The sequence below is a fragment of the Pseudophryne corroboree genome, chromosome 4 (genome assembly GCF_028390025.1).
Source record: "Pseudophryne corroboree isolate aPseCor3 chromosome 4, aPseCor3.hap2, whole genome shotgun sequence".
NCBI classification, from domain to species: domain Eukaryota; kingdom Metazoa; phylum Chordata; class Amphibia; order Anura; family Myobatrachidae; genus Pseudophryne; species Pseudophryne corroboree.
This window is the reverse complement of record NC_086447.1, coordinates 819,226,842-819,243,397: the sequence shown is the minus strand read 5'-3', so window position 1 is coordinate 819,243,397 and position 16,556 is coordinate 819,226,842. Positions and strand designations below refer to the sequence as shown.

Genomic DNA, 16,556 nt, shown 5'->3' with positions numbered 1-16,556 from the left:
TTTGAGGCGCCTGGACAGGCACTAATTGAGTGTCCGGCCGCCTCATGTCGGCAAACGACTGCTTAAGCGAGTTGACGCTATCCCGTAATTCCACAAATAAAGGCATCCATTCTGGTGTCGACCCCCTAGAAGGTGACATCCTCATATTTGGCAATTGCTCCGCCTCCACACCAATAACGTCCTCATACATGTCGACACACACGTACCGACACACAGCAGACACACAGGGAATGCTCTATACGAAGACAGGACCCACTAGCCCTTTGGGGAGACAGAGGGAGAGTCTGCCAGCACACACCAAAAAGCGCTATATATGACAGGGATAGCCTTATGATTAAGTGCTCCCTTATAGCTGCTTTTATATTTATATATTGCCATTTATTTTGCCCCCCCTCTCTGTTATACCCTGTTTCTGTAGTGCAGTGCAGGGGAGAGACCTGGGAGCCTTCCTGACCAGCGGAGCTGTGACAGAAAATGGCGCCGTGTGCTGAGGAGATAGGCCCCGCCCCTTTTCCGGCGGGCTCGTCTCCCGCTATTTAGTACATTTAGGCAGGGGTAAATATCTCCATATAGCCTCTGGGGCTATATGTGAGGTATTTTTAGCCTTTTTAAAGGTTTTCATTTGCCTCCCAGGGCGCCCCCCCCCCCAGCGCCCTGCACCCTCAGTGACTGCCGTGTGAAGTGTGCTGAGAGGAAAATGGCGCACAGCTGCAGTGCTGTGCGCTACCTTAAGAAGACTGCAGGAGTCTTCAGCCGCCGATTCTGGACCTCTTCTTGCTTCAGCATCTGTGAGGGGGCCGGCGGCGTGGCTCCGGTGACCATCCAGGCTGTACCTGTGATCGTCCCTCTGGAGCTTCATGTCCAGTAGCCAAGAAGCCAATCCATCCTGCACGCAGGTGAGTTCACTTCTTCTCCCGTCTGTCCCTCGTTGCAGTGATCCTGTTGCCAGCAGGAATCACTGTAAAATAAAAAACCTAAGCTAAACTCTCTAAGCAGCTCTTTATGAGAGCCACCTAGAATTGCACCCTTCTCGGCCGGGCACAAAAATCTAACTGGAGTCTGGAGGAGGGTCATAGGGGGAGGAGCCAGTACACACCACCTGACCTGTAAAAGCTTTACTTTTGTGCCCTGTCTCCTGCGGAGCCGCTATTCCCCATGGTCCTTTCAGGAACCCCAGCATCCACTTAGGACGATAGAGAAAATTATATATATATATATATATATATATATATATATATATATATATATATATATATATATATATATATATATATATATATATACATATACATATATATATATATATATACACACATATACATATATACATACATACATACACACACACACACACATTCACATGCATACATATGCAGGAGATACTGGATGTATATCACAGAATACTTGTCCTAAATATTCAGGTACAAGTACACTTGTTCTTCATTGACACTGTCTAAAACACCATGTAGAATACTTAAGTGCCTGTAAAATCACAGCGCTGATGAGGCAGGCGGATTTACAGAGGAGACAATGACCTGCAGCCCCAGAGATCAGCCGCAGCTACTTGTAAAGATGGCGCTAAAATCTGTGTCAGGGAGTAAGGGAGAGTGAAATGCAGCTCCAGGGTGGGAACACTAGCAGTAGATGGCGCCCGGAGCTGGGGGAGGGGCGACAGGTCAGCACCTTATCCCCTATGCTGGTTCTCACCACCGGGTACTGTGGAACCTATGTAAAACGGATTATTCAAAATCTGACCTGTGCTCCCTGCCCTGGTTGATATATAGTGGGGTCCCTGTGCAGTGCAGTATAGTACAGTGTCCACGCCAGCGGCACGGCCCGTCTCCTCGGACCGCTCTTTACCGGCGGGTCCCACCTGGGGGACCCTCTTACCTTCTCCCTGATGCGCAGCCACGCGATTTTGGAGAGCGTCAGCGGTGATGTGCCTGAGGACTGATGCGCCTCCGCAAGTACCTGGGGAGCTGATGGAGCCTCAGCACAGCATGTCACAGTGACAAACAGTGCTGCGGCCCTTGAAGTCTTCTTAAAAAGCTCTTTTTAGGGCTGCCTAGCACAGTCCCACGTGTTAAGTGACCTGCTCTGCAGGCACCAACTTACAAACTGAGCTCCAGTGTCCAGAGGCGGGGTTATAGAGGAGGAGGTGGTGCAATGCATCCTGGGAACAGTCAAAGCTTTAGCCTGTTGGTGCCTCGGATCAACATCCAACTCTACATCCCGATGTATTCCCTGTGGAACACAGTGAACCCCAATGCAGAAAGGTAAGTTTCACCATATTATGGTAGCAGACCTGCTCAGCCTGTTCGCAGAACCACCATCAGAACAGACTAGATGACCTATCCAGTTCGGGCCCTTTTTACTTCAAGAATGCTCTGCTGGTTTTTAATAGCCTGGCTGTTGAGACTGATGTCCCAGGCTCAGGAAGATCATTAAGACCATGATCACAACCCACCTAGCCTGGCATGAGAGTAAAGAAGTTTCCGCTTCCTTTTCTCTCTTAGCACAGCTCTTGCTCTTATTACAGGATGGTGTATTGGCCCAGCTTTTTCAAGGTCCAGAATTTGGTCTTCGCTATTTCTGCAAACATTACGTTCCTTAGTGGGTACACATTTCAGCTTGCAGCCTCCTCCCTCTGTTGCTGTCCAATTTATTTACACCCATTAGTTTTGCTGCTTTAAGTGGCTAGATCCAATCTGTTTGGGTGCAAGGGAGTGCAAAAATAAAAAATATTTGGATATTGCCCTGTGATCTCCCTTCACTTTAGAAAGGAGATCGGGCATGAAAAAAAATTAAAATTGAGTTACCATCTTTAAACTCTTCAAGGTTCATGAGGACAGAGTTTAGCCACACCTACTCTATACCCCAAGGTTAGCAGTGACCCCCAAGTGGATGTAACTAGAAGTATAAAAATCCTTATATTTGCTATGGTAACTGTCCAGAATCACATTTTACATATGCAAGTGAACAGGAAATATTTACCTTCACACTGATTCCGGGGAAGAATTTTCCATCGCGTTTTGATCACATTTTCCAATATTTGCAGTCCATAATACTAAAATTGGAGAATAGAACTGTGTGAGCATTCCATAGTCACATAACGATCAATTTTAATCACTCACAATACTCTCCCAGCCAACTCATTCAGACATGAACATTGAAGACAATTTAACTAAAACATGTAATTTAGCTACAATCCCATGAGTTTTCATGCACAAGTATTTGTCTTAATTTAAACAAGTATCCCTGCTATTTGATCATGCTCACACCAGGAAAATGTATTAGTTAAGCTATTTTGTAGCCAGAGAGGCTACTGAAAGTCAAGAAAATAAAAGTCACATACAACAAGAGTATTTAGAAATGCAATTAAATACAAGTTCTAGTGTGGCATGAACCTCTAATTTAATATAACAGATGCTGCCATTGGCAACAGACTTCACTGGTGTATATCTACAAGTTCAGCAAAGAAGCCCACAAATGGACTAACCCCCACCCCAAACAGACCATCCCTCCCCACAGCATATATAATATTATAACTTTTATACTGTCAAAACAAATAGCAGGATCTGTGGTTACCATTTACCTTTCAGGTATATCAAGTATACAAGTGTTCAACTGGTATTACATTAACCGCTCAAAATTTCACTTGTTTATGGATATACGTTGGCTATCGGATCAATTTATTGCTTGGTTACAGCACCTCCCAAATGGTCCATTCTACAGGCTGCCCTGTAACCAAAACTATGCTAAAAAAAAAGGTCAAAATTCATCACATATAATCCTATACCAACTAGTTCTTTATAGAACTCAATCAAGTAGCAGTGCACTACTAAAACAAGTCCGACACCGAGCAGCACATATTGTACATTCACTTCAGCAACTATGGGGAACGATGCAAATGTTATTTAGGGGCCTGCCACTAGATAGCACCCGACAATAGCAATTAGATTAGAATTTGACAGCAGATAACCACTTGGCCCATATAGTCTGCCCATGTACACACAATTTTTTGATGGGAGCAAATTAACCTACCAGTATATTTTTGTATTGTGGGAGGAAACCGTCGCAAGCACGGGGAGAATATACAAACTCCCCACAGTTAGGGTCATTTGGGGAACTGACCACATGACATGGCACCAGCATTTCTGCTGGAAGACTTCTGAGGTGGAAGTGGACTTTTCACATTGCGACAACTATTTCAGTCTGATTTAGCCGCTTTGACAGCTAAACACTGTGCCCAATCAAGCCAACAACTGAACTGCCCCCTAGGAGTCAATTCAATTAGCTAACCCCTGCGAGTAAGTTACAACAGCACAGCAGCAACTAACCAGTCTAAACTACTAGTTAGGGGGCACAACTACCATTTGTGTGCCTAAACCAGACGTTGCACAGATTTCTGCTTGCCACCTCAGGAGGGTGTAAGCAGAAATATGGACGCATGTGGCATTCGCACCCATTGTCAGCAGCAATTGCCTTCACGGGCACCCCAAAAAAAAAAAAAATTAACCTTCCCCCCTTTGGCAAAAAGCATGCAACAAATAAAACCAGTGAGATCATATGGTTAGCAATTAAAATATCAGAATTAGTTTCTTTTTCAAACCATGTATCAGCACAACACACAACTCGTAAATAAACATGAAAATTATCTTTACAAAAAAAAAAAAAATCTGTCTGCCACAGGCAGCATACACACATAAGAAGGAAACTGCTCTCGGCTAACATTAGAAAAATACATTACGTTTCCAGAAAAGAGAATACAGAGAGGAGCTCAGACTTCATGACAATTTCTTAAAACACACAAAGTTCTTTCACAAACCTATATTCCCTATGGATCAAGTGTAACCTAATTGAAATATCTGAAAAAGCCAGAGAATGGACGATATTCAATTGATTATCGCGCCCGATCTCCAGTCTAAAGTGACGGGAGATAGCGGGAGCAATATTCAATTGTATGAAGTTTTCGCACCGACTGCGTCCATAGATGTCAGACTTAGCAGTGTAAAACAGCTAAACCCAACCCAAGTGCTAGGAGCGATCACAAAAAGTGCCATTTGGCCGCACAAACAGGTCACTTTCCACGTATTTTAGTTCGCCACCCCTGGGGAGTGCGAGCTGAAAGGCAGACACCAGCAGCCATCGCACCCAAACAGAGCAACAAATTAATAGCTCCATTTGGGCACCATCTAGTGGCTGCCGGAAGAAAAACGTTTGAATTCCGCTTTATTTGTGATGGCACCTCTATATAAAAAGCAGGACCTTTATCAAGTGTGAGGAATTAGTGCTTGTTATCTCCAAGTCAAGGAGAAAAGACAGCAATTCAATAACTGGCGATATGCCACCAAGCTACAGACGTGTTCTCTTATATCCTTGCTGTAGTCACGCTAAACAGCCCTTCAAGTCACGCCATGCTGTGGCTCGGTAGCACCGATGTGCCGTCTGTTATGGTACCCACATTGCCGTTGTGATTCTATGTTAAGGGTGACAGGTGTTTAAGGCTGGTTTGGTGCCCAAACCCGAACTTTGGACACCCAATCAAGTGCTCTAGATGAGTTTAGCCGCTCAATACGGAGCTGTCAGGCGCATTAACTACTAATGGTTGTCTATTCAAGAAAAAACTATTGAATAACAGACGCCCATTAGCATAGATGCAGACATTTGAATCGGCCCCATAGTCCTTTACTGCAGAACACAAAATACAGTGGAGTCCTGTCAGTCCAGCTTTGTGGGTCAACTTCTGAAACCATGAAATCTGTACATACAAGACCAAAGTAAGATTTGTAGCGAGGGAGTTCGTTTTCAGCCACCCATAAGTAATGAATGCCTGACGGGTGATACCAAAATTGTTTTGACAATAAGCAAAGGCACCGTAGGTGCCCATTACTTATAACACATACGGCGCCCAAATGCACCAGGTTTAGATGCGCAAATTGACTAAAACCTAGCAAACCACTGAAATTTGGGTGTATTTGTGATCACCACCTGGGAGGGTGCAAGCAGAATTATTGGGCGCCCGTAGTACTCCCGTCCATCGGTAAAACAACTGAATATTGCCCGTCGGGCAACCAAAAACTAATTGAAATCCCCCCCCTTCCCATAGGGAGGGATTCAATTGTGTGGTCACCGCAGCAGCATTGCGTGCCAGACGGCAGCTATGTAATCATTTCTGCTGACAGGCGCAATAGCAAGATTTCTCCTGAAGCAGCAACCAGTAAATAGGGAAAAGTTCTCGTTTTGGGCATGCTAACAAGGACTGTAGACGGGCTTTGCTGTGTAAACAGCTAAACCTGGTCTATTTGGTTGCAACATGTGCAAAAAAACTAAAAAAAAAAAAAAAAATGCTGATTATCGCAGTCAGTTCAGACGGGTGATAAAACGCAATTGAGAGAGAGAAAAAATTTTTTTTAATCGTGCTAATACAGTCTGAATACATAACAAGTGTCGGATGGAAACCAAACCTACCATCTCCTAACAAACTGTGTACTGGCTGTCAGCTAGTTGTGGAAGGGTAAATGCAGCTATTTTCCCACCACTCTCACCTGGAGTCTTCCATCATGACCATGACCTCATTATACCAATTTGACCAAATACAATGTAAGGCACAAAAACTTGTTAGTAATTGGTGCTTAAGGTGACCATACAAGCTAATGAATCATAGGGTGTACTTTGTTACACAAGCAGCATTTATTGCTGAATATGGCAGTATAATATCTTGTGTTGTCAATAGATTTCATTTATTGGGGGAAGGGATTAAATTGTTTTTTCCCAGCAGCTAAACACTGTCTGTTTGGGCCCGACAACCACAATAATTAATGAGTGCCCAGAACAAGTGACTCCGTTGGACGCCCATTAGATATCGTGGTACCCAAAATATTTGAATTGATTAATTAATGTAGAGAAATGCAATAGGTCCCCCCAGCACACCTTGGGCTTGCATGGCGCATGTGTGCCCATTTGTACTGGGTTTAGCCATGCAATACAGCTAAATTGCTTGGGGCATCCAAAACTCATTTGGGAACCTATAAGTGCCGGTTTATTACACATTTCAGTTCACCCCTCAGAAGACTGCGAGTTGACATGTACGAGTATGATTTAATTTTAACGCACTCATTTTAGGATCCTATGGCCTTCACTAGGATGTTTTGAGCGGTATATATGCGTTAAAACTGAAGGCAAAATAAAATATTGGTTACAGAAATCTTAACTGAAATTCTAAAAAAAAGTTTTCCTTACTAATAAAAAAACATTAACAGGATACCTGAAAGGTAAACTTTTCAGACTGCCTTTCAATATGCAGTTTCACCCAGGATAAAAGTTTGTTTTATATCTTTATTTTGCTACAAAAGGTTAGTCAATATACAACAAAGTCGATCAATATAACTTCAACCAAAGGGATCATGTAAGATTTTTTACACACTGTGCACAAATAATTTCAGCAATATTAGCCTCAAATGATTTTTTAATATCAATGGGGGGGGGGGAAGGGAGTCTTGATAGACTTTCCTTATGAAATCTACACAAGCAAATCTATAATAACTGCAAGAAAGAAAAAAAATATGTAATACATTTCATTGCTCAGCACAGAAATGACTAAATAAGGTGCTCAAGGTAACAAAAGTATTGCATGTGTAAGGACATGATCCCTGTGGCTGAAATTTCTATGTACCCTCATATTAATGAAATCTACCCATTGACCCTCCCCCCACCCTTAACCTCCATCCCACAAACCCCCCACACCCACCCATGAAACAAAAAACAATTGATGAACAGAATTCAGTTAAAGGGAATGAAAAGGGTAGACCTTGTGGAGGCCTGCCGTCAAAGCCTAGCTGTGTCAGTTGCACAGGAAGACACCCCTTTTCTTCCTATTACAAGCAATCAACATAATGGAACATTATGATTAATATCAGGTAGCGTTAACAGCTTTACAAACAAAAAAAATTGCATAAAAGCCAAATGTAGTAGTGCAGAAAATTTAGCACCAAATCATTTGCAGTTTATGTAAATTGAAGAGTTTTTTTTTACCTGTTGCTTTCTTTCTGTTCCGCTAATCATGTCATTTTTTTCACAAGACAATTTTGAATTTTAAATATACTGTTGATAAATCAACTTAAACATTAGTAATGTCTGTCAGTATGTGAAAAGCAAAAAAGAAAAAAACGACCAGGCAAGCAAATACTGTTACTAAGCTTAGCACTTTGAGGAAGTTCAGAAAATTCGTTTTGCCAACAAGACACCTTAAAAAGTGAATGCTTTTAAAAATTGTGCAGTTAAGACTGCAAGATTATATTATGCATTATTTTACATGGAAATTTAAGATAGAATACAAAAGGGTAACATTTGCATATATTGCATTAATGCAGGTATGGCAAAAAAAGAAGCTTGAAATCAGACACGATCTAGCACTACACATAAAATGTTAGACTACAGATGACAAACCATGGAGCACCATAGGCAGATATTTTTATACTCAAACAAACATCGCACTTGTGTAACATGTCACTGATGAGTATAAGATCAGTAAGTGAAAACTCACAGTATTCAGTTCTCATCCCACTCTTCATAAAAGACTGGAAAAATGTTGTACATGTATGTAGCATAGCAACAGGTATAGCCATTTACACATATTTCACTGTTCAAAGTGGAAAATTATCTACTCTCAGTGCAACCAAGTTTGCCTTTACATACATTACCCCAAACTATAGTAGTGACTAGCCTACAGGACCCTTAGCAGTGCTTATGTATATTAATATTTATACTCTGAAAATGTATTAATAGGGATTAAACTGCAAGTGGGAGGGGGTGGGGAAATAAACAAATAGGAGGAGTCTTAACACGTGAAAGTTTTCTAAATTTCTGCATTATTTTAGGGGTCTGAAGTTTCTACTTTAAACCAGACCTATCACAGGCTAATAAAAGTCCATTTTAAGCTATTAACCCTCACTTAAAGACAGAAGGCCTTTCAGAACAATACTCCAAAATTAAATACAACTTAATCGACTTTGTTTTCAAACTTTCTATTATTAAAAAGTAAAATTCACTAAAAAAATAAATAAAAAGTTATAAAGTAATAAATTTTCAAATAAAAAGCTGCAGATAAGTAATGAATTCACCTTCCTCAAAGCGGCCAGGTTGGGGGAAGAGGGGCAGGGGGAAAGGGTGCAGGAGGAAAAAGTCATCTTAAATAAGCTTGTGGTCTTACTTTGGTGTTCATGTTCTGCGAAAACTCGAGAATTGTATCAACTCTTGTCCAAGCATCAGGATGTTCTTTTAAGTGGGTCAATACTTCCTGCGCCATTCTCTGCTGTAGGGACGATGGGAAAAACCACGTGCATCAGAAATTCATTTGGACAAAGTCTGCAGGACATACACGTGCCCTGGTTATCACCACTCCATGGTGCAGATTCAATTGAAAGCAATGTGCACATATCGACCATTTACAGTGCTGTTATCGCAAATTTCCCCCTTGCACCTCTATGAGGAGTGAGGGAAAACTTGGGATGCTGGACGGCACACTGCATCATATTATATTCTCCACCATGAAAGGAAATAATCTGGTTATTGCTGAAACACTGACTGCATACTGGAGGCCATGGGTGTATTTAATTTGTGCCGTTTTTTCGAAATGCACATTTCGCTAGTTTCTAGGTCGAATTTACATCAGACCTATTCAATGCACGTGCCGTTTATACGTACTGGTCGACAAATCCGGCACTGGAGAAAACGCGAATTCGTCACCAATACAAGTGTGGCGAATTCGCAGGCGTTTTATGCCATTTTTGGTACAATTTTCTGCTATGCAGATTTTCGAACACGCCCCTATGACCGGCCAAGAAAGGATACAAAAAAAAAAAAAAAAAATACAAAAAAGGAGAAATCCCCCTTTAAAAAGGGTTAAACAAGGGGATACTTAAAATGGTATTCTAAATCAAAAAATATTAAATTACTAGGGTCTCGATTCCATCCAGTGCAAATTGAATAGCGCCGGAAGGAGCTATCTGCGCTTATCAATTCAGCACAATGTTATCCCAGACTAGAGGAAGAGAAAGCTGTTTTCTGCACTTAGCACGGCTGAAACAGCATTGCACCACAAACTTAAGTCATAGAATGCCGGATCTTGCCACTAAACACCAGGTTTTAGACGCGAGAACAGGCATTCTCCGACATAACAGAGTGCTGAACTGAATATCTTCAGGACCTCATTTCCCAGCGCTATTCAATTTGCGCTGAATTGAATCGAGCAGTAAACTGTACCCGATAGTAACCGAACAAGCAATATTCATTTACATGAAATGTTTTTATTAATGTTAGAGTTAAAAAAAAATAAAAAAAATGTATAAGTTACCTGCGCTCCTTCTCCATGGTATAAACAATTCACCACATTGTCCAAAAGGTTTATATCCAGTTTCTGGCTGAAATCCAGCAGCTGCCGCGCTGCATGGTCTGCTAACATGGTCATAATTGCTGGCATAGATTACTGAAAATATAACACATTTCATGTCATACTAGAGAAATATACATGGAATACAAATTACTTCCTAAAACGTACAAGGAAAGGGATGATGATTAAAGGGCATGTTTGAAGCCTGTAATACTTAGCATGGTATTGAATTGCCCTCATCATGCTATCCATGGATAGCTTTGAGGGGGCCATTCAAATGTTCTGTGCGTCCCCCCTGTGTCTCTAAACGAATGGGTGTCTATTAATGCAATTTAACTGTTGTTCCAATCAGATGTCCATTAGTAGTTAAAGCGCCTGACAGCTCCAGGTTAAGATGCACAAAGCAGCTAAACCAGTCTAAAGATCTTTATTGGGTGTCTAAATTCCCCAAAGCGCCCAAACTACAGACTTTTCACTGCCGTAGTTTAAAATAAAAATTGTCACTGCGTCGGCTAATGTGCATGTGATCGGAGCAACACTGAATTGCTCCGATGGACAACCATTCATACAGATGCCCAGTAGGGGGTGCACAGAACATCTTAATTGCCCTTAGCCAGCAACTAAGTAACTTCATTACATTACTATGGTAGATGTGTAATGTGCCACAGTGAGTGGCAGCACCAGACAATGGGTAGAACAGGTAATTCATACAAGGCAGGACAGATACAGTACATGTATACAGGAAAACAAGAAGTAGGGAGAGCACGGCATGAGATCTGACGGCGCAAGAGGCTCAGTGCGGGGATGGAAACCACAGAGAGGATGCGATTAAGCGGGTAACAGAAAATAAGATACACAGATGTACAGTATGAAGGAATGCGTTTGACGGGCTTTCACTTGTAGCTTACAATGAGAAAAAGAAAAAAAAAATGGGAAGGCTATGATCATAAATAGGATGGTAATTACTATGCATTTCATCTGAAAAAAAAGTCAAACCAATATCAGATAGTAAAACACTGGTTACTTGTGCATATTTGTTAAATTAGTCAAAGCAACAGGGCATTTATTAGGTTATCTAAACAGTCCAAAGGATGTTATTTCCGTCATACTACCACAGATTGTCTAGTTCAGGTTACCCATGATAGTCCAAAAGGAGACTGGCATTTTTGTGGTTGGCAAAGTGCAGGATTAACAATGGCCAGTTTTTCTGGCTTGTGTACTGAGTGCACAGTGTTAAAGTTCTGTGTTAGCAAATGCATCAACCAGGTGTTTAGCAGCCAGTTTTAATCTCTGCCTTTGCATATACATTATAAATCTATTTGGAGCTATAGCATAGCACATGACCGGAATCCTGAAATTACATACATTACAATAGGAGAACACAGGTAAAGGTTTTGCAGCCCCATCAAGACAATCGTTCACTGTAGGTCAGTGTTTCCCACCTCTTACCTCAAAGACGCTTACAGTATATGTTTTAAAGGAAATCTATGCTTTAGCACAGATTGTTAAATTAAAACAACTGTGGCACTCAAATCACCTGTGCTCAAGAATAGATATCCTTAACACCAGTACTGTTAAGGTGGGTACACACCAGGCGACGTACTCTTTGGGGTCAATTCTATTCTCCGACAGTTGAATAGCGCCGGGAGTTTGCTCCCGGCGCTATTCAATACAGCGACGAGTGACCCTCAATTGTCGGGAATTCGAAACCGACAAAAGTGTGGGAATCAGCCTCACGCCGGGTAGTTAAGTCTGAGAATGCCCGTTCTCCCAACAATTCAACCTGTTTAGTCGGTGAGAACGGGCCATCGCCGACTTAACGGGAGCTGAATTGAATAGAGTCGGGAGCAAACTCCCGGCGCCATTCAACGGTCGGAGAATAGAATTGACCGCTATGAGCGACGTCGCCTACCGTTTCCCCCTCCTGGGCCGGAAGGGCTCAGTGACGTCACGCAGTGGCCGGGCAAGCAGCTCTTGGACAACAGTACAGATTGAGCTGTCTGCACTGCAGACAGCAAGGGTCATTAACGACCCGCGGGGCCGCGCATCGATGGTCGCCACCGGCATACACACTTGCAGAGAAAATGAGCGACGTCGCTCAGGAAGGGTGAAAATGAGCAATATCACTCATTTTAATCGGCAAGTGTGTATGCACCTTTAGAAAGTCTAGAACAGTTATAAAACAATGCTGAAAGTAGCTGTAAGAGGGAGTAACCCTTCTCCACAGGTTGGGTACAGGACCAGCATCCCAGCAAGGGTGCTCAAGTAAACTGCCCTCTCACAGCCTAATCCTAACTACAGTCTGACCGCGAGTGCATCGCGCCCGGCACTTTCCACAGGAGAAGCTGCTTAATGTGGCTAATCCTGTGCATTCTTGCTCAAAATAGTGCCAGTCATGGAACATTTGGGCACCTAAACCACTGACTTTGTACACATTACTTCTCATACTACAGAAGATTGCTAAAAGAAATATCACCCCCTAGTGGTAGCTGCGGAGGAAAACAATTGAAATAGCCTTCAAATACTCTAATAAATGTGAAACTAGAAAAACAAATGCTGCATGCCAATATTATGACATGCCTTGAGAGTATAGGAGGGGATTTCCAATAGTAAAACATAGTAAAGATAAAGCACCACATGAAACTATAAATCCAAACTTTTTCATAGTTTAATTGATGCTTCAAAAAGGTGAATTAGCGCACTCAATTTTATTTGGGGTAAATAGGCCAGCTTGTTTTGTTTTTAGTTATCCAATGGTCCTTGCAGTACATCCATGCCATCATTTCATTTTAAACATGTAATTACCTCCACATTTAAACATCTTTATCTCCATTGAAAATATTGTCCCAAACATTGCTAGCAGATATCCCCCAAAACTTAAGGGGCAGAATTCAATGTTTTAGATGCCGGCAGCCACTAGATGGCGCTAGAGAACAATTTAACTGTTTCTCCGTTCGGGCATGTACAGCGGTTGGAATTTCAGCTCGCAGGCACCCGGGCTGGCGAGCAGAAAGGAGTGAAGAGGGACTTGTTTGGAACATGTAAAAAAGAAAAAAAAAAGAAAAAAAAAAAAAAATAAGAATTTACTTACCGATAATTCTATTTCTCGGAGTCCGTAGTGGATGCTGGGGTTCCTGAAAGGACCATGGGGAATAGCGGCTCCGCAGGAGACAGGGCACAAAAGTAAAGCTTTTACAGGTCAGGTGGTGTGTACTGGCTCCTCCCCCTATGACCCTCCTCCAGACTCCAGTTAGGTACTGTGCCCGGACGAGCGTACACAATAAGGGAGGATTTTGAATCCCGGGTAAGACTCATACCAGCCACACCAATCACACCGTACAACTTGTGATCTAAACCCAGTTAACAGTATGATAACAGAGGAGCCTCTGAAAGATGGCTTCCTAAACAATAACCCGAATTAGTTAACAATAACTATGTACAAGTATTGCAGATAATCCGCACTTGGGATGGGCGCCCAGCATCCACTACGGACTCCGAGAAATAGAATTATCGGTAAGTAAATTCTTATTTTCTCTATCGTCCTAAGTGGATGCTGGGGTTCCTGAAAGGACCATGGGGATTATACCAAAGCTCCCAAACGGGCGGGAGAGTGCGGATGACTCTGCAGCACCGAATGAGAGAACTCCAGGTCCTCCTTTGCCAGGGTATCAAATTTGTAAAAATTTACAAACGTGTTCTCCCCTGACCACGTAGCTGCTCGGCAGAGTTGTAATGCCGAGACCCCTCGGGCAGCCGCCCAAGATGAGCCCACCTTCCTTGCGGAATGGGCCGTAACAGATTTAGGCTGTGGCAGGCCTGCCACAGAATGTACAAGTTGAATTTTGTTACAAAACCAACGAGCAATCGACTGCTTAGAAGCAGGTGCACCCAACTTGTTGGGTGCATACAGTATAAACAGCGAGTCAGATTTTCTGACTCCAGCCGTCCTTTAAATGTATATTTTTAAGGCTCTGACAACGTCCAACAACTTGGAGTCCTTCAAGTCGTCTGTAGCCGCAGGCACTACAATAGGCTGGTTCAGGTGAAACGCTGATACCACCTTAGGGAGAAAATGCGGACGCGTCCGCAGCTCTGCCCTATGTCGAATGGAAAATTAAATAAGGGCTTTTATAAGACAAAGCCGCCAGTTCAGATACTCTCCCGGCCGAAGCCAGGGCCAGTAACATAGTCACTTTCCATGTGAGATATTTCAAATCCACATTCTTTAGTGGTTCAAACCAATTGGATTTGAGGAAATCTAAAACTACATTTAGATCCCACGGTGCCACCTTAGGCACCACAGGAGGCTGTATATGCAGTACTCCTTTGATAAAAATCTGGACCTCAGGGACTGAGGCCAATTCTTTGTGGAAGAATATTGATAGGGCCGAAATTTGAACCTTAATAGATCCCAATTTGAGACCCATAGACAATCCTGATTGCAGGAAATGTAGGAAAACGACCCAGTTGAAATTCCTCCATCGGAGCACTCCGCTGCTCGCACCACGCAACATATTTTCGCCAAATACGGCGATAATGCTTTGCGGTGACTTCCTTCCTTGCCTTTATCAAGGTAGGAATGACTTCTTCTGGAATGCCTTTTCCTTTTAGGATCTGGCATTCAACGCCATGCCGTCAAACGCAGCCGCGGTAAGTCTTGAAAAAGACAAGGACCCTGCTGAAGCAGGTCCCTTCTCAGAAGTAGAGGCCACGGATCGTCCGTGACCATCTCTTGAAGTTCCGGGTACCAAGTCCTTCTTGGCCAATCCGGAGCCACTAGTCTTACTCCTCTTTGCCGTATAATCCTCAATACCTTTGGTATGAGAGGCAGAGGAGGAAACACATATACCGACTGGTACACCCAAGGTGTTACCAGCGCGTCCACAGCTATTGCCTGCGGATCTCTTGACCTGGCGCAATACCTGTCCAGTGTTTTGTTGAGGCGAGACGCCATCATGTCCACCATTGGTTTTACCCAACGGTTTAATAGCATGTGGAAAACTTCTGGATGAAGTCCCCACTCTCCCGGGTGAAGGTCGTGTCTGCTGAGGAAGTCTGCTTCCCAGTTGTCCACGCCCGGGATGAATACTGCTGACAGTGCTATCACGTGATTCTCCGCCCAGCGAAGGATCCTGGCAGCTTCTGCCATTGCCCTCCTGCTTCTTGTGCCGCCCTGTCTGTTTACATGGGCGACTGCCGTGATGTTGTCCGACTGGATCAACACCGGTCTTCCTTGAAGCAGAGGTTCCGCCTGGCTTAGAGCATTGTAGATTGCTCTTAGTTCCAGAATGCTTATGTGAAGAGACTTTTTCAGGCTCGACCACACTCCCTGGAAATTTCTTCCCTGTGTGACTGCTCCCCAGCCTCTCAGGCTGGCATCCGTGGTCACCAGGATCCAATCCTGTATGCCGAATCTGCGGCCCTCCAATAGATGAGCCTCCTGCAACCACCACAGAAGGGATACCCTTGTCCTCGGCGACAGGGTTATCCGCAGGTGCATCTGAAGATGCGACCCTGACCATTTGTCCAACAGATCCCTTTGCATGGAATCTGCCGAAAGGGATTGCTTCGTAAGAAGCTACCATTTTTTTTTTTTTTTTTTTTTTTATTTTTTTTTCCCAGGACTCTTGTGCATTGATGTACAGACACCTTTCCTGGTTTTAGGAGGTTCCTGACCAGGTCAGATAACTCCTTGGCTTTTTCTTCGGGAAGAAAAACCTTTTTCTGAACTGTGTCCAGAATCATCCCCAGGAACAGCAGACGAGTTGTCGGCATTAATTGGGATTTTGGAATATTCAGAATCCATCCGTGCTGCTTTAGCACCTCTTGAGATAGTGCTAAACCCATCTCTAGCTGTTCTCTGGACCTTGCCCTTATTAGGAGATCGTCCAAGTATGGGATAATTAATACGCCTTTTCTTCGAAGAAGAAATATTATCTCGGCCATTACCTTTGTAAAGACCCGAGGTGCCGTGGACAAACCAACGGCAGCGTCTGAAACTGATAGTGACAGTTTTGTACAACGAACCTGAGGTACCCCTGGTGTGAGGGGTAATTGGAACGTGGAGATACGCATCCTTGATGTCCAAGGATACCATAAAGTCCCCTTCTTCCAGGTTCGCTATCACTGCTCTGAGTGACTCCATCTTGAACTTGAACTTCTTTAT

At 43.2% G+C, this 16,556-nt stretch overlaps 1 protein-coding gene across 1 annotated transcript in view; it reads right to left on the bottom strand.

Moving 5' to 3' along the window:
• Positions 1-16,556, bottom strand: part of XPO1 (exportin 1) — a 232,646-nt gene that overhangs the window by 134,004 nt on the left and 82,086 nt on the right. The window contains exons 2-4 of the mRNA XM_063918496.1: positions 10,355-10,486; positions 9,212-9,313; positions 2,995-3,067 (exon numbers count right to left, since the gene is read on the bottom strand). Of these exons, the coding sequence (XP_063774566.1) occupies positions 2,995-3,067; positions 9,212-9,313; positions 10,355-10,480 (301 nt within the window). The 5' untranslated portion in view covers positions 10,481-10,486. The remainder of the gene's footprint in view (positions 1-2,994; positions 3,068-9,211; positions 9,314-10,354; positions 10,487-16,556) is intronic.